This window comes from Anas platyrhynchos, chromosome 4, assembly GCF_047663525.1.
Source record: "Anas platyrhynchos isolate ZD024472 breed Pekin duck chromosome 4, IASCAAS_PekinDuck_T2T, whole genome shotgun sequence".
Taxonomy (NCBI): domain Eukaryota; kingdom Metazoa; phylum Chordata; class Aves; order Anseriformes; family Anatidae; genus Anas; species Anas platyrhynchos.
In genome coordinates this window covers 77,286,649-77,304,689 of record NC_092590.1, presented here as the reverse complement: position 1 = coordinate 77,304,689, position 18,041 = coordinate 77,286,649, and the positions used below count along the sequence as shown (strand labels likewise).

At 49.0% G+C, this 18,041-nt stretch overlaps 1 protein-coding gene across 1 annotated transcript; it reads right to left on the bottom strand.

The window, feature by feature from the left end:
- Nucleotides 1–415: 415 nt before the first annotated feature.
- On the bottom strand, nucleotides 416–16,202 carry LOC119716893 (kyphoscoliosis peptidase). The gene is made up of 8 exons (XM_072036791.1): nucleotides 16,148–16,202; nucleotides 13,092–13,768; nucleotides 11,109–11,226; nucleotides 10,293–10,410; nucleotides 9,669–9,860; nucleotides 8,069–8,259; nucleotides 2,755–3,598; nucleotides 416–2,125 (listed from the first exon to the last, which is right to left on the bottom strand). The coding sequence occupies exons 2-8, from the start codon at nucleotides 13,728–13,730 to the stop codon at nucleotides 1,936–1,938; spliced, it is 2,292 nt and encodes a 763-aa protein (XP_071892892.1). The 5' UTR covers nucleotides 13,731–13,768; nucleotides 16,148–16,202; the 3' UTR covers nucleotides 416–1,935.
- Nucleotides 16,203–18,041: the final 1,839 nt, after the last annotated feature.

Sequence of the window (18,041 nt, the reverse complement as noted above, 5' to 3'; positions counted from 1 at the left end):
GAGCTGGGGGTGCAGGCTTTGAGGTATGTAAATCTAAATAAGAATGACATTTAAAATAGGTTGCATGCTATACCCAAGCATGCATAGAGAGGAAATATGAGTAGATTGACTTCAGATCCTTGAAGTGAAAAATTCCCTGTGGGAGTATCATTAAAGTTCTCAGCACCTCCAGGTAATTATATGCTGACATAAATTGTTTGGACCCCAAATCAAGGTAACTCTAATCTGGACCTCATTATGATGGATAAAGAGGAGTTAATCACTGGGCTGGAAGCTGGATTTTCCCCGGGGGCTCACGATCATGACCTGCCTGCTTAAATCGGGCAAAGATGGGACAGTTTCAGCTCGCAGTGTTTGCGCACGCACAGATACGTAGAGTGGCTCAACAGGGTTAGAGGGGCACAGCTGAGGAGAGTTAGCAAGAAAGCTGGCTGAAAAGGAAAAAGAAGACATGGAAAGGAAGATGGCAATGGGAACTGAGAGTCGTGTCTCTTGTCAGTCATTTTCGTTTGCCAAGCCAAAATTCTGCCACAAAGTTTAAAAAAAAAAAAAAGACTTAGGGATTGAGCTCTGCAGATTAAAATTTCATGGCCAGTGCTATCCATGGGCAATGCAGCTTGGAGGGGAAATCTGGGAAGTTGCCCAGCAGCATCCCCACTGCTCAGGGAGCACGACGTGGTCAGAAGACTATTGCTCATGAAGTAGGGGTAAGTCTGGAGGACAACTCCGATTGCCAGCAGCTTTCGGGGCTCTGACCCTCGGGGCTGGGCTCTGGGTTGTCTTCTCAGCCTCACAGGGAACAGGATTTTTTGTTGTGTTTATTCTGAAAGACACAGGGGGGAGCTGAGGCACATTGCACGTCTCCTTCCCTTATCCATCCGAGTGGATGGCCCAATGTGGACTACCAAAATACGGGTCAGAACTGGATAATCCAGGGATCTGTACTTCTTAATTTTATTTATTTATTTTTTTTTAAGTTCATGGGCAAGAGTTTAGCCTGTGTCTGCTACTGGTGCTTCCCTTCCTTCAGACCAGTCCTCGTGTTTTGTTTTTCAGAGGACTCTTCCAGCACATCAGCGTGGTTCCAGTGAGTTTGTTGTCAAATGCAGACCTTGACACAATATCTACATTGCCTGATTTCCAGGCCCCGAAAAGTTTCAAATCTATTTGAATTTTTGCTACAGGTTAAATTTAAATTGCTAGACCTGAAGAAAGCAAACGACCCCCTCCCCTATCTCTTGTGCAGTATCCAAAAATAACCCACGGTTCTTCCGTATTGCAACCAGAATCCCCATTTCAAGCATCACTCCACGCCAGGCACGGAGAAGTATTTCCACTGTGTATCTTCCAGCCCATGGCCTCTAAATTTATCCCAACAGTGGCACCGCTTCGTGCACCAGATGATGCAACTGCAATTTTTGCCTTTTTCTTTAGATTCTCACAGCGTGTTTTCTTCAAACAAGAAGTGTCATCTGTTCTCCTGGATGCTGCGAGAGCCCTGCCCGGCGTTGCCGTCTCCTGTTTATGGTGCCTTGCAGCATCTGCCAAAGTTTAAGAGCAGTTGTCTGCGCTTTCCACTCTGCGGTTAGAAGCTTTGGCTACAGAGCCACTTCCTTGCCTGTTCCCTCTCTTAATTTCAAACCCTCGGAGCTCTTAAGTGTGTATCTACTTGTCATCCTTGATAAAGAAGACCTGGAAGATGTTTTAAAGACATGGCTGATAAAATGCAGCATCTCTTTCCTTCCTTTCCCCTCTCCTCTGCCCAAGCACAGGTTTCCTCTGCGAGGAGGTCTTGGTTGCTTTACTATATATTTACATTTTTAAAATCTTGCTACCATCTGATGCTCTTGGCTCCAGCTTGGGCTCTTTTCTGTTGTTGTTGTTATCCTCTCAAGAGAAAGAAACTATGCGGGTTTCCAAGTTCTTGAATAAATGTCAAATGAAACATTCCAGACAATTATTCAAGCTGGTAATAAGCAGTGAGACATCCTTCCTGTAGAGAAGCTGAACAATGGTTTCCTCTGACAGAAGCAAAATATGAGGAGCCTTCCATATGTTGGTACTGATTTGAGCGGCGGCGAGATCTCCGAGTGGGATAGGAGGCCCCAGCATGTATCTGGATATCCTGCGGGAAGAAAAGCTCTGCGTGTAACACCCAGACTCCCCCCTGACATGCCATAAAGTTCTGGGAGATTTCTCCACGTCTCCTCAACATCCTTCAGTTTTAAGAGCTTGTGCTTCCTTCCCTGGCTTTTCAAACCCTTCCCGGCGCGTTACCCCGAACACCCCAGGGAGGCAGGTGGGCCACCTCCCACCTCAAACCCCAGGAGGACCTCCAGGGAGGAGCAGTGCTGGCTGAAGCTGGCCGCCAGTCTGATCGTTGTCCCCGCAGCCCCGCTGAACACATCCCCTTCCCAAACGGCGCTGGGGGCGAGCTGCAGCACCGTCTTCTCTTGCCCAAGGACGACAGCCTTGTGGGCTTTTGGCACCTTCACCCTGAACCGGACCCAGCTCTGCTCCTGCAGCACGCCCGTGCGCGGCTCCAGCAGCACGCACCCTCTCCTCCACAAGCTGTAGACCTTGGGGAAAGGAGGCCAGCAGGGCTCAGAGAAGCAGCGTATGATATAGTCACAAATATGGGAGAACTCCTCATTGTCCTTGTTTCTCCCAAAAAGCCCCACTTTGTACACGCCCGGCTCGGGGAGCACGACGCACACGCTGATTTTGGACTTGAGGTGGGTCACCAGCACGTACCTCTCCAGGGGGTACTCGCTGCTGCTGGTGAGCTTGTCCTTGCTCAAGCTGGCCATCACCTCGACGTCGGCGGGCGCGTGGAAGGTGATGTTGCACTTCCCCAGCTTGGTGGTGATGATGGGGGCCGAGTGGCTGGGGTTGGAGAGGCCGTGGCTGCTGGAGCTGAGCCCGCTCCCGCAGTGCAGGCTCAGCCCCGAGGGGAAGAGCTCGTTCTGGTTGATGGGTCCCGAGCAGTGGAGGAGGAAATTGGCCGCGTTCCTGAAGGTGGTGGTGCCCCCCACGTCTTTCACGAACACGGAGAGTCGGTAGTAGCCCTGGAAAGGGCAGAGCACGTGGCAACTCAGTTTCTCCTCCTCAGCTTGAGCGGCCAGGCATTTCTTGCTCAGAGCAGCGTCTAGATCCTTATGAACCAGCTCATACGTGGCAAGCAAGGCTCGGGATGTCCGCAGGGTCAAAAGCAAAGTTCCCTGGGGGGCAACGAGCAGCTCCCCTTTGTAGCTGCTGTCCTCAATGCCAAAGTCTCTCACCTTTTGGTGGAGGCCCCAGAAATGAAACGGGTTTTCAGGCAGGGTCTCCCCGTTGCGCGGCTCCGGGCACTGAATCCGATAGGAGCACACCCAGTTGTAAGGGCCCTGGGAGTCGGCGTGGCGTGCGAAGACCATGAGGTCGAACAAGCCCTTGGTCGGGGGAGTCACCTTGATGGTCACGCTGTTCTCAGACACCACCATCATCCCGTGCGCTGCTCCCACGGCCTCTCCGGTCGCGGTGCCCTGCGCTTTGGAGAGCTGGTAGGTGAACTCTGTTGGGTGGGTGCTCCCCAGCGTCACTGCTGCCTCCCCACGGGCTGTAGGAAAGTGAACAAAACGCCTTTTACAATCCTTTCATCAGCAGTGCAACACAGTCATTTCTCAGCACAAGATCTGCAGTGTGGACTCAGCATGGACCTCATCTGTGCAGGTGATGGAGACCCAATTTTCCCTCTTACTTTCCCTGTGGACAGACCTCAGTGAGATCCTTCCTCACCTTCTACCATTTTTTCCCCATTTCTGAGTAAAACGATGATACCACTAGATCTAGAGAGGAAGAGGATAGGTACACATAATTATTCTTTGGGTCTCAAGACACCCAAAACTCAGTCAATGTCCCATATGGAGGTGATTATTCCATGGTTTCTTGAGCTGCAGCCATTCCTCTAAGCTGCAGGTCTTGTACTGTGGTGTCAAACCAGCAAAGCAGCTGGGAGGATCAAAATTTTCCAGCCTGGCTGGTAGGAGATCCCACAAGACTGCCACATTTTAGGAACGAGTTTAATTTTTTCCATAATTATTACTATAATATTTTTCTAAAATTTGGCCTCGCAATAAATCACAAACATCCACGAGCTTCTGGTTTGGCGCGTGCCCTAACTGGGCAGGAGGGGAGAGGAGAAAGTGCAGAGAAAAGATGCTTTGGCACTGGTACCTGCTGGTGGTACCAGGGCTGGTGGATAAGCTTGGGGGCTCTTTCCTTGGGATTTTTGCTCTCTGGGGGAGAACTCAAGCAGGTTTCTCCTTAGGGCCACCATGCAGCACTCAATACCTCCCTGGTAGCCAACTCACTGCCCCAGGCAAGGCACAGGAGATGGCTTTAAGCCAGTCTGAACCCTGCTTTGTATCCAAAAATGAAGCACGGCCACGGGAGGTCACCATGGAGGAGCAGAGTCACTGCAGTCCTAGTGTCACCACTCCCTGCGTGCCATGCCGTACTGCTCATAAACCCCTATCCCAGTCAGGGAGAGCATTTTTAGTGCAACAAACCCTTCCCCAGGGCTCTCTGTCTGCTCCTGGGCAGAAGGGATGGTTGGTTGGTTCTGCAGTGGGGAAGGGACAAGGTTTCACAAGCCTTGGTCTTGAAGAAGACAGAACCATCTCACCAGCAGGCTGCTATCAGCATGTGTAGCCACAGGTCATGGGGCAGCCTGGCTATAAAACCCACGTTGAAAGGTATTTTTTTACCCTTTTTCTCTAGGTGTAAATGAAAGCATGAGAAAAAGAGCCATGGAGAAGAAGACTTGGAGTCCTTTTGCCCTTGGAGGATCTCAGCGTGCTTCCCAGCCCCTGCCACTGGCACGCAGACCTACTGAGATGCATGCTCAAACCCACCAGCATCAAGGTCTGTGCAAATCGAGCCTGCTCTTCATTACACAGGGACCCCGAGTGCCCGAGGGGGACTCATCTCCTGTCCCGAGCGTGGCTGCTCCGCGCCGTCCCGTCCTCACCACAACATTTTTGCTGGAGAGAGGCGAGCCCCGTACCAAGTGCTGGCACCCCGCGGGAGCCCACGGCTGGTATCGGCACCGGCGCTGTGCACAATGTTCATTTGTTTGGGGTGCTAACACAAAATGACAAAAGCCTCCAGATTCATGCTGAAAAAAAAAAAAAAATCGTCTCTTGCTAATTATTAGATTACGAAACATGTTTCATAATCTAATGAATAATGGTGGGGGGGGGCTTTTTCTTTTTTTTTTTTTTTTTTTCTTTCCCTGTTTGAATCTGGATTTTTTCATTGTTTGCCCCAGAGTTCTTTTTTGGTAGGTCGAAACAGAGATGTGAAAAGAATGGGAAGGCTGGGTTTTATTTGTGCCTTGCCTGTTAAAGCTGTGACTTGGCTCACACAGTAAGTGCAAACAATTCTCTCCTGGCAAGTGTTCAGTGGAGACATTACTGATGACAGACTTTATTAACTGCAGGTTTGCTTGTTATTAAATTCTCTCTATGCTAGTTTCCGAAGCTGCTGGCCTGGCCGGCTGCATCGTATTAGGATCTTTAGGAAGAAAGAAAAGAACAGAACATTGTATGCAGCGGAGCCAGCGATGATGAGATAGGGAAGCCAGCAATGCGTTTTGCTTTGGGAAGAGGACCCAAGGAGATAATTAATGGCTACATTTAAAACAAACATTTGCTTGTTTTATTGAGTTAATTCAAGCCATGAGATTCCTGGTTTTCGGGGAGGCCAGGTGAAGCTGGGGATAGGTTCCCACGTCAGCGCACTCAATGCTGCAGGAGGTCAATGTATGTTGCATTAATTGTTTGGGGGAAAAAAGCCACCATTAAAGTACAGGCATGTTTCTAATTTCTCAAAGCCTTGTTGAAAAGTCGTCTCTTCCCGTCTCCCGCCCTAGCTATTGTATCTACAGCATGCCACCAATGACTGCTTTTCTATATACAAAAGTCTTACAAAGTCCTAATTCCATAGGACTGAATGCCTTCCATCACTGCGGGCACCAACCCTGATGGCCCAGGACACCTTACCAATTAAAAATGATGAGTTTTCAGAATACGGCTGCCAGGTATTTCCTGAAAATCAGGTCCCTTTGCAAGGTGTCCCACCTTCAGCTCTCATCAGATAGTGATTTGTGGAAGGAATCTTGGCTGAAAGCTCGTAAGGATTTTAGACAGACAGGAGCTACTCAGATGCAAGAGAGCAGGAATTGATCCACAGTAGCCAAAAAGGAAAAATAGATTTTGCACCAAGGATCTTGAGCATTTTTGCCCTAGGATTGTCTGAGATGTTTAAGATGCTGGCTTCCTCCCGCTGACCTAGATCAATACAATCATAATTTTGCATCAATGAAAGCAGACATCTGGTTTGGTTCACAATCTGGGTTTGCAATTTGGTGTTTTAAGCACACTCCTCTCTCTATATGGCGCTGGCTGTTGAGGCTAATGGCAGTAGTTAAACTGTTCAAGCTAAGCCCAAGAATACAGTTCTTTCCCTCCGCAAGATGAGAAATTCACTGGGAGGGGAAAAAAAAAGAGTTGTCTTTTTTTTTTTTTTTTTTTTTTTTTTTTTGTCCTAATAGGAAAATCTCCTTTCATCTCAGTTTTGGAGGAAACAAAAGCAAGCTGTGCCTGTAGCCCAGGTCACCCAGTGATTTTTGTGGCTGAGGGAGAGGAGTTCATCCAGCCAAGGGGTGCAGAGCAGCAGCGATGTGGCTGGGATGTGCCAGCAATTTTTCTCCCCTAACTTCTCTCCCCAGGTATGTTTTGGCTCACAGCAGCCAGTGGCCCACAGGGACTCAAAGCCCCGAGCTGCTGTTGGGCTCCATTTCTTCGTCTTTTGGCTATCAAAAACTGGGGAAAGGGAGGAAAGAGAATAACAAAATACTTATTTTTCCTCATTCTTCCCTTTGGGCTTTTGTACCACAGCTGATGATGTTTGGTGGGAGTCCATGTTTTGCAATTTATCACTTTGGCATGCAGATAAAGGGACTGCTGGTGCTATTGATCTCCTGCTTTTCCTTTGAGGCTGCAAACTCTGTGTTATTTGGTTGTGTGCCTTGGGGGCCTCCCTGGTGGCTGGGGCCTGAAAGGACTTAATCAGTCTCCACCCCTGTATTTGCTATATAGGTGCTGTATGGCCTCTGCTGTGGATAAAGACCCCTCCTTGGTGTGCTCCAAGGTCCTGCAGAGGAGAAGCACGATGAGATCCCTGCATAAAAGCACCAACCTTTCAGCTGTTCTCAATTTCACTTGATTTTCCCAGGCTGCTTGCTGCTCAAAAGGTGAGCGACAGCTTGTCTTGGCAATACCCTAGCATCCTGGAAATACTGGAGGATTTCCTTTTCTATGTAAGTAAGAAAATCTCTCAGTTGAAAGCTTTCTGCTGGGCCTTGTTGTGCATTCATTTTCTGTAAGTCTGACAAGAGCCCTCAATAGGATGTTGTTTTATCTTCTATCTTGCTCTCCTGATAAAACAAACAGCAGGAGAAATCTGTATACACTTAGAACCATGCAAAGGAACAGATGTGTAACGGGTGTCTAGGTTAAAAAATAATAATAATAAAAGAAAATCATTTTATATCTGGCCTGAAAAATTGTCAGAAAAAATACAATCAAGGAAAAAAACAGCTCCACCCCCCTTCGTTTTCAGAACCTGAGACGTGACCATTTCAGGCCATGTTTTGTCTGGGAGTCTCCTTCCCCAGCCTGTGAGCACAATGAGGATTGTGTCTCAGGTATCTTGAAACTATTTTGCTACTGTTGGTGAATTTAGATGGGAAAAGCCAGGCACAAAGGGACTTAAGTGATTTGGCTCAATTAGCTATAATTTATGAATTCTAATTCCCAGTTGACTAATCACAGTATCACACAATGGCTGTGATTCCAGAAATTGCTTAAATATGTGCCTCTGCTCTACTGGATGTTAAACATGTGCTTAAAAATAGACAGATGGGCCACTTCTGAATGAGAAATATTATCCTCGATTCAGACTTGTTTCTTAAAAGCAAGCGAGCCTGGACATCACTTGGATTTAGCCCTTGCTTTGTGTTTACCTGTTCTGAGGAGGGAAGTGTTTGGAGAAAGGAGGGAGAGCTGAAGTCTGAAAAACTCAGAGGTTTTAAAAACCCTCTGCTCAAAGTCTTCCCGTGAGATGGGGGGCTGCAGGAGCTGCCATTCGGGGTCCTCCGGCCAGTGGGTCTCGATGAAGTGCTCAGGGTCAGTAAGGAAGAAGAAATCATCGTGTCTGCAGGGTGAGAGGAGAGGACACCATGCAGGGTACAAGAATACCTTTAGCATATGGGAAGGGAGCTTCCCCCACCCCAACAGAGCTGCACCAGCTTCAGTAAGGGAGGACTGAGCTCTCACTGAGCATCTCACTCCTATGCTCACATCCCACTCCAGGAATATGCTACCAAACCTCTGACCGTGTTGGCTTTGCTTCTTCTGAGAGCTGCAGCTTTGCTGGGGGCCTGAGCAGAGCCCTTCAGCTCTTGTTTTCCTTCCCTTTTCTTTTCTTTCATGGATCTTAGGGGTGTGGAGAGGATCCCTCTCTCAGCAGGTCAAACGCAAGGTTTGATTGCCCACAAAAAAATGGTCCAGCACCTTGTCCAGCTTGCCAACGCTGGGAGGGATCCTCCAGCACTTCTTTCCAGCCTAGATGCACCCATTTTTCCTGGAAAATGACTTTATAGACAGCTCTCCACACCCCGAATCCTGTGACCTCTTCCAAGAATGTACTCAGGACTTTTTAGAAAAGTACATCTTGGTTCCAGTTTGAACGTGCCCAGCCTGACTTTCCAAACATTGCCTTTGCTGGGGGGTCAACCTGCAGCCTTGTACTGGGGAGCCCTGTTACATCTGTCAACCTGAGGATTTTGAGGACTTTGACAGCACCTTGCAGGTAAAGGTCCCTCAGCCTGCCCAGCCTGGAGCAGATACCCCGGGGGACTCCACAAGGACCAAAAAGAAGCTGTTATCTCTGCCTGTTGCCATAGGTGATGGTTCTTCTGCTCTTTTTTTTCCCCCCATGCTCAGCTAAAAACAACCCATGCTCACTGGTGTTATAAACTGTTTGCAGCAAGATAATTACCTATTAGAAATTCCACAATTATTTCATTACACATTATTAGAGAGAGAGGAAAAAAAAAAATTAAAAATGTCAGTCCCATAATATAGTTAATGGAAATTATTAAATTGTACAAATAACTTCCATGAGAGTCATTATTTGCTTAACATGGGCTGAGAAATCTGAAGTAATTATGTGTGGAGCCACATAAGAGTGAAGTTGCTGTGAAAACAAGGGTTTGTTTTGTCACCACGGATTAAAATAAATTTGGAAGAGGGAGAGGGATATGATGGGGGAGTTGTCACCTGAAAAGTTGCCCCCCTGGCTCAGGGAGTAAGGAACTTGAAGGTAGGTGTTTAGACCCTATAGAGGGTCTCTTTTTGCACGAGGTCCCCGAGGACCCACCGTAGATAAGGGTGAGCATATTGGGGTGAATTTGAAATGTGAGCTCAAGGTCTGGCAAACATGATCTTTAGAGGGTCTACTGGAAGGTTTGGGATGACCATTTCCAAGGCCATGTTGAACCTTGTCGGTTTGCGTTGAGGGACGTGTTTCCAGCCATGGTGCGGGGTGGTGGTGTGTCTCACCTGGGCACGAACAACCTCCTCTCTGGATCCACGGTCCCCGCACCCCAGCAGGCATCCAGGAGGCACCACTGTCCTTCCAGCTCCACCGCATTCCACATGTGGCCCGTCTTCTGCTGCTGGCACCACTGGCCTCCATGGGCACCAAGGCCCCGGCTGAAACCCGGGACCTCCACGCAGCTCAAACCTGCCTCCCTGCCCAGGGGAGACAACGACTCAACAACCACTGCTTTCCGCCTGCTTCTTGCAAACCAACCCAAACTGCATGGCAAATTTCGTAGAATCATACAACCATCGAATATCCCAACTTGGAAGGGACTCATAAGGATCATCGAGTCCAACTCCTGGCTCCAATTTGACATCCCCAAATCCAAGGTCCCATGTTTGTGGCAGCTGTTGGCCAAATCCAGCTTTCAGCCAGCCTCCTGCTCACCCAGCCTACTCCCAAACATCAGTCTTCATATCTCAGATCCTGGTTTCTCCATCAAACCCATTCCTACTCCTCCATCCAAAAAAGAAAGGAGGGAGGGATGCAGTGGGTAAGTGATGCCGGTTGCGTGCCAGATGTAGGTTTCCCACTTGAATCTTTGATGGGGCAGGAGGAGAAAGCCCAAAGTGAGTTTTTACCTGCACATTTCCCGGCACAAATGGGCATAACCAGAACACACAGCTTTCCCCGTCTGCAGAACCTGCTCTGGCACGTGGATCTTCTGAGACAACCCCAGGAAGCCATCCACATCGTATTCTAGGAAAGGGAGAATACCACCCAATTTCAGGCCAACATATGGATTTATTATTCCCAAACCGATCCCATTCCTTCTCCTGCCCAACCCTGTTTCTCTGCCTACCCACCCTGGAAGCCATGACAGCTCTTCTCTCCGTAGTTATTCAAGAGCTTGACAATTCCCCATATGCGCAAAGAATTGCTAACGCCTTGGGGGAATTGGATCCCCAGCGCATGTAAACAGCGGTTGCGCCATTCAAGTGAGGTACAGTGACAATCACATTGTCTCGCACACATGGATGTAGTAGGGTAAAGTAGCACGAAGCGGCTGCATTGTGCTGAGATTCCTGTGTCCCCAGATGACTGCTGCCAGGCATAGCTCGGCTTCCTCGGGCTCGCACCACGCACGCATTATCAGGGAGATGCCCTCGGGTGCGTTGGAGCTGAGAGCACTGGAGGTGGGTGGGCTCAACCGGTGTCCCTGGGGGTCTGGTACCCAGCAGGTGTCATTTTCAGGATGGAGGGTCCCAGTTTGCGACTATTTCCCACCCCAGGCTCTTTCCCAAAGTCAGGAGGGGATTATTTCAATTTGTAATTGCTGTAGGAACACCGTAAAGTCTGTTCTGCAGGACACGGAGAGCCTAAATCCAGGAGGTGGCATCCAAGGAAAGGGCTCTCAGCTCCATCACACCACTACAAAACAGCAGGACCAGACTTACCGATGTTATGGCAGAGCCAAAACCATATTGCCCGCACCATCTCCAGCTTGCTCTGGGATTTGGCAGTGATGAGGGGAATGATGGCCTGGACGGACATCCTGCTGTGCCCAGATTTCAGCTGCAATGGAGAGGACAGGTGAGATCGAGGCACTCTTGGTGTCACCACCACACGGCTGGGTGACTGCTGATATGATGGGCTCGCTGGAAAGAAAAGCTACATCACGAAAACCCCAAAGTGGCATTTCCCACCCCAGAATTTAAAATGCAAAAATCTGGTTTGTGGTAGAACAGGGTATTTTCCCCATTTTCCTAGCACGGTTTTATGAAAGCCTAAGGTCTGGAGTTGCAAGCTGGAGGAAATGAAGGTGGGGTTTCCCGTTCCTTTGGTGGGAGGCACAGTGTCACTGCTCCAGTGTCCTCTCCACCTGGTTCAAGGCATCCTCTGGCCCAGAAGGTCTTTTCCTGGAGGTGAGTCTGCCACATTTCTGGGACATTGGGTTTCCATCCCCACACTGATTAATTTCTCAGTGTATTAACACCGAAGAGGAGCATCCTTGTGGCTCAGATCCTCTTCTCAAGACTGTGAAACTTCAGCCAAATCCATACAACAAAATGGGTGGAAAAAAGATTTTTGCCCCTAACACTAAAAATTCCTTAATTTCTTAAAAGCCTTTCTGCCCCTTTCCTCCCATTGACTCATTGACATTTCTGTGCTCTTCCCTTCTTTGTGCTAGCACAAGCATTTTTAGCAGCAGGCTTTTCTTTCACTGGGTTAAATTTAGTCCAGCTGATTTCTCCAACCTCCTGCCCCTGCTATTTTACTCCTCAATGTCTTTCCTGCCCCAACCATGTAAGATATTTTCACACAGATGGAAATTTCTTTCTTTTAACATATGGGAAGTGTTGCATTTGTAATTGCTAAAGATTTGCTTTGGGATGCTGAGCTTGGGATGCTGTTAGATATCTAGCTACCTGCTTCCCTGTTGGCACGTCTTGGTGCAAATTCATCCCAAATCTATTCTCTGTTTCAGCCAGAGATGGTAGAATTAGGTCCTAGATTGAGAGTTGCCCTATTCCCAGGTAATCCTGGCCCTGAATAAGCCTGAGGACCCTGAAGAATTGGAGCAGAGCTTCTTGGTTCACAGGATCCACAGAGGTATTTGGCAGATGGGTCTGTTTTCCCCCAAACCACCCAGGCAGTAACCTGGGTGCATGCAGACAGCCCCCAGGCTGCTCCTAGATGGCCAGAGATGTGATACCCAACTGGTGGGCAGTCAGCAAGCTCTGCCCGTGCTCTTGGCACTCATAATTCCCATCCAAGGAGAAGAGACCAAGTACACAAGGTTTTAGTGAGGCTTGCACCTCAAATAAACAGCGAAACACGCTGTTCCCATCACTCCCCATTGCCTTGGAAATATTTTTGGTAGTTTATTACCTTCTTTCTCCTCCCTTCCAACTCCCTCCCCCTCTCCTCTCTTTTTTAATAGACCAGGTAGTCTATGAAGTACTGCTGCATCCTTCTTCCCAAGGGAGATTAGCCTCAGGCTAGGTAGAAATTACAGGTTTCAGCTATAACGGAGAGCACAGCTATTCCTTGTGCCTCTTCGCTCTCACTAATGAGTTGATGTGTACGCTGCGAGCTCGCTGCTTAGACAAATTGTACCAGCCCTGGGGGAGAAATTATTACAGCAGCACCGGGTTTAGGGTAAGAGGAAGGAATTACATAATTTGGTGCTCTCCTTCTGGGCTCCCACACACCTGGAAAGGGGGAGCATGATATAACAGACCCCTTGCACCCTTCTAGAAAGGTCTTCAAGATCCTTTTATCCAAATCCAATCCTGCCTGGGGTCCTGTGAAGCCTGTGCCATGATGAAGCCAGCCCTAATGCCCAGGTTTGGCCACCACCTTGCCACTGCTGTCATCAACTTGTGGTAAAAGCTGAAGTTGAGGACACGGACCTGCGGAGGGACACCAGCACCTACCTGTTGGCTCACGTGTAGGACATGGGCGTCCACGTGGCTGAAAACCTTCGAGTCAGAGAAGAGATCGCTCCTGGTCTTTCTTGGGGGATTTTTTGCTGATTTCTCTTCTTCCAAGCCACTAGGCCCTTCCTTGGGAAGGAGAGCAGGAGAGACACTTCCTGAGGTCATGGATGACTTCTGCAACACCTTGTGGAAGGTGGCCCCTTGGCCACTGCCGTTCACTTTGTTTGCCCAAAACAGGAAAACATCCCTGGAGGGGGAATCCTTGGGCTCATCCCTTACTTTCTGTGCAGTTGGGATGTTCTTTAGCACCCCATCCTTGTTCCTGTTCCTTTTGGTGTCTCGGCGGGGGAGTTTCTCTGGGGTCTCAGGGTTGATCTCTTGAGAAACATGTCCCAGGGACAAGTTGCCATTACAGACATCTGATGTCTGAGCCCCCCGCTGACCAGGCACGGTGTCTCCTGCCGGTGGTGGCATCTCATTTTCTTTCTGGCTCCTGGGATGGGTCCATCTCCCTGGGCTTCGGGTGGGTTGTTTTTCATGGTGGCTGCCGTTCCTGGAGTGAGGGGAAAGAACCGGCTCGCTTGCTTTGGCGGTGTGGGATTTGGATGACTTGTCTCTGTCGTGGCTGGTCTTCATCCCTGCAGTAGGTAACAGGGTGGAAAAAACACCGAGGTCTGGGAATGGAAAGGGAGATGAGTTTTTTTTACAAAATAAGAATATAGTCTGAAATGGTTCCTTCAGAGCCTGCCTGTCTGCATGCTTAAATGGAGCAAATCAGGATTTGGTCAGCAGAATTTAACCAAAAGTACTGTTTTTTCCCTAATTCCAGCAGAAAGATAAGATAGAAATGCCACAGAGAAGCCCTTGACAGGTTTCCAAGTGCAGATATATATATTTTTTTTAATACATAGATGCAAACTCACTGGTTGACCATCAGTCATTACATCTCTGCACAGGAAGGAAATGGATAAATCAGGGTTATTTCTTAGGCAAACAAATGGACAGGAGGCATTTGTGTGTGTTGGAAGTGTCTGTGTTTGGGCACGTGCCTCAGTTTCCCTGCATGAAACTTGGACTGATCACATAATATTTTTCCTCGCCTATAGAGCTAAGAATCAGGATAATAAAGAGTTAATAAAATTAGTGTTTAGGTGCTCCAAAGGGGTCAGTTTTTCATCAAATCCTTCCTTCGGGAGGACCCCCACATTCCACCCCAAATATTTATGCTCAGACTTGCTTCTTCTTTTCAGGTTCTGCAGAAAAAAAAAATGACATTTTTTGTTTCCCTGCTTTGCATTTGAAATGTAGCTGAGTTGAGCAAGAAGGCTGTGGGGGAAAATAGGTGAAAAAGCAGAAGGAAAGGTGCAATCCAGGACCGGTGGGGATGTTGGGTTAAAGCTACGGGCAGAGCCAGCTCTCGCGTGCCCTCGGCATCTGCACAGCGCCCGCTGGTTTTATCTTGGTTTAGCTTCTATTTGCTGTTGTTGTTTTTAATCACGAAATGACTGTTTGTGCCATGCAAACAGCAGAGCCTGCTGTGAGGCACTCGGCGTCGCCCAGAAATGTCACTCCCGGCCTCTCCCAGGCAGGCTGGCTTTCAACAGCTGCGCCGGGGCGCTGGCCCCAATCTTCCAGGAAAGAGGGATGTCACTCGTCCCTCCCGGTGCTGCCCAGATTGTCCCCACTCTGCTTGGGATGAGCCTTGCCGAGCTGGGACGGCCTCATCCAGAAGGGATGACAGAGGTCGTGACACCCAGGCTCGCCAAAATTAACACGTGAATGCACGCCCCAACGGCGTGCAAACGGCACCCATGGGTTAATCCAACGTTGGGTGCTCAGATAACCAGAGGACATCCCCTAGGTAGGTTTGTAGGTGGGATGCTCGTCTTTTCAGGGCTCCTGCAGAGTTTCTGCAGAAGCCGTACATTTTTCCTATTTCCTCCCGGACCACATCTGAGCCCAAGGAGACGAATTGTTGGTGCCCAGCTGTTGACACGTTGGAGCTGTCCCCGCGTGTGGGAGCTGCTGGGCTCCCCAGGGCACAGCCACCCGCTGTCAGAGGCAGAGAGGCGTTTTGCCTGCCACTTTCTAAGTGAGCAACAAGAGGCCACTTCTGGGCCCTTCACGGTCGTTACCTGACATGAACCGGGGCTCGGTGACTCAAAAAAGAGTTACCGAGAGTTTTCCCAGCAGGTCCTGGGAAGCGCAGGCTCAGAAAGAGTGGAACAACCCAGATGAACGAAAACGTGGAAATCCCCACTTTCTTAGTCTTATTTTGTTAATCTGAACACTTTTGCTTAGGTTGAAACTGAATGTTTTGTTTCCATTCCGTGTCACTCATGTATTTGTGGCTTTAAAAGAAATTTAAGCAAAAGCTCTGCTTTAACATCTCTAAGTGGTTTTCTCTCCCCATGCCTTAAACTCAATCCTCCAGACACAACGCCTAGCTCAGAAGCCCCTAAATCATTACTTGTAGTCCTAGAAGAGAAGCAAGACTGCTGCTTTATTATTTTTCCCCTCAAATTTCATCCATGGTTGCATGAGAGCACTGACCCCAAAGAGCACTGTGCCACCTCCCCTTGCACCCGCTGATGTCCCTGAGGTGCCACCATGTTAACCCACAAAATGACAGCTCCAGAGGAGGAATTTCATCCCCAAGGGGAGCTGTTTCAGCTCCAAGGGGATGCTGCAGAGAGAGGAGAGGTGGAGAAGGACGGGCTGCTGGTGAGGTTTGAATGGGATAAGCACCCCGTGCCTCCCCAGGGACGGTTGGGCTATCAGCGAGCCACTATCGTGTTCCCAGCCTGGCATTTCGGTCTGCCCTGTCCGTGTTTTTAATGTCAGGAAGGTGGGAATCGCATTCATAAGCTGCAACAGCATAGAGGTCAAATGCTCCTCAACAGGAGCAGAGCCACGTTGGACCCTGGCCAGCCCAGGTGGAGACACTGCACGTGGTTCTGCTATGGTGAGGAAATGGATGGAGCCAAGAGCATCAATGCAGAAAAGTGGCAAAATGATGGGAAATAACCCCAAATGGGGTTGTTCCTACTCACCCTGCTCACGCTGCTGCCGTGGCTCCCCGCTGCTGGCAGAAGGCAGGCAGCTCCTGCTGGGCCCCATCCCTTTTATACACGTACCAGCACAGGGCTGGCTCTTTTTTTTGCACCTTGCTCTTATCAGGAGGGCTAAAAATACTATAAAGCGCCGGCGAACGTGTTAACGTCGCTGCCACCAAGCAAAGCCTCTGTGAGCCTGGCACTTCTGCAGCGTGTGTATGGGCTGGGGCGTATTTGCAGGGAGATAGGGGAGAGGGAAAAGGTTTTCTCTTATCAGCAGCCAGGCTTTGGCAGGGCCAAAGTGTCAGTCCCCCTGTCTGGGAAGGGCAGCTGCCCAAAGGTTTGGGTGTTTGTGCAGGTTTGCTCCTGCTCTCAGCACCTTTCACTGCTCTCCTGTAATTTCACCATCCTGCTCCTGGTGTTTCACCCTCCTGCCTTTGCCCTAAGAGGTGAGGGAAGCCAAGAGCAGATTTATCCAGGGCTGGCGGGGTTGTCCTCCACTTGTTAATTGCAGTTGGCGATGCACAAGGTCTTACTACCTTGTGAGATGCTCGCTGAGCAATTCCCAAAGCCTTTGCAATCATCTGTGTCTGTCCCGAGCTTATTGCACCCCTGATTTTCCCACTCATGTGCAAAATTCCCCTTGCCATAAGGCTGCATCTGCAGGAATGGAGGGTGAACTTTTTATTCCATCTTTGCACAGCATGGGTTGCTTTGCAGCTTTTTTCCTTAACTTGGTATCCTGGGAAATCTCCAGTGCACATTAGAGATAACATCTCATAGAGGTGACCAAAAACTTGAAGCATGGAGGTCAGAATATTGTTCTTTGTTATTATCTAGCTGTGGTCCACTAAGTGGCATCATATCCCTTGTTTCTGCTCACTCTGTCCCAAATATTGAAAATTTTCTTGATCAAACAGGAAATAATAAGGGAGGAAACACAGTTGCCAGCTGAAAGGGAGCACATTCTTGGAAAAGAAATCTCAGTCTTTGGCTGAAATTGGAGAGAATAAAACGAAAAGGAGAAAAAGATTACTTTGGAAAAGAGGAGAGAAACATTTTGTATAAACTCTCCCCAGTTCTGAGTCGTCTTTAAGTGGGGAAGGAGCCCACAGCCTGCTGATGTTGCAGGTTCTCCCCTGCTCCCCTCTTGGCACGGGGTCGGTGCCGTTCTGGAGGTGTCAGAGCCCAATGTGTCATCTCGGTGCCAGCACCGAGACCTTCCTAATTTGTGGAAAATGGTTTCAAAATGAAATTTTTGCAACAAGCAGGACTTGGCACTAGGAAGCTGGGGACAAGAGTCTGAAATATCATAGCATGAAGATGTCCCAGTGGCCATTGAAGGCTCTGTTTTGCAATGTGACCCTATCTGCCCAATCCAGAGATCACCAAAATGCTGCGAAAGGATCCATAAGGCAAAGGGTCATGAAAAATGTTTGTCTGGCACCAGCTCCCTCATTAATCTCATACCATGCTCTTCCCTTTCACCCCATTGGTTTAATATTAATTTGTGAACAACCCCTCTGGCTAACGAAGTCCTGGAGTCAGGGCATGAGCCCAAGCTTCTGGGTGACCGATGAGAGCCATGGGACTCCTAGGTGAGACAGGAGGGGGCAAGATAGCAAAAACACGTAATTTCTTCCTTATTTCCAACAGTGGAAAACATATGAAGAGAATCAAGATTTAGACAGAGTTGACCTGAGCAAGACAAGGAGCTAAAAATACTCTTCCAGAGAGGTGTTTGCGTGTGTGATGGAGGCAAATTTGCATCAGCTGAGCTAGGGCTGCTGCTGATTTGATCTGTGTTGTCCGGGTATGGCAGGAAGGGTGGGTTTGTAGGGTGAGGTGTAGCTGCTGGTGGGTGGTTTAGGATGGGACCAAGGTGGATCTG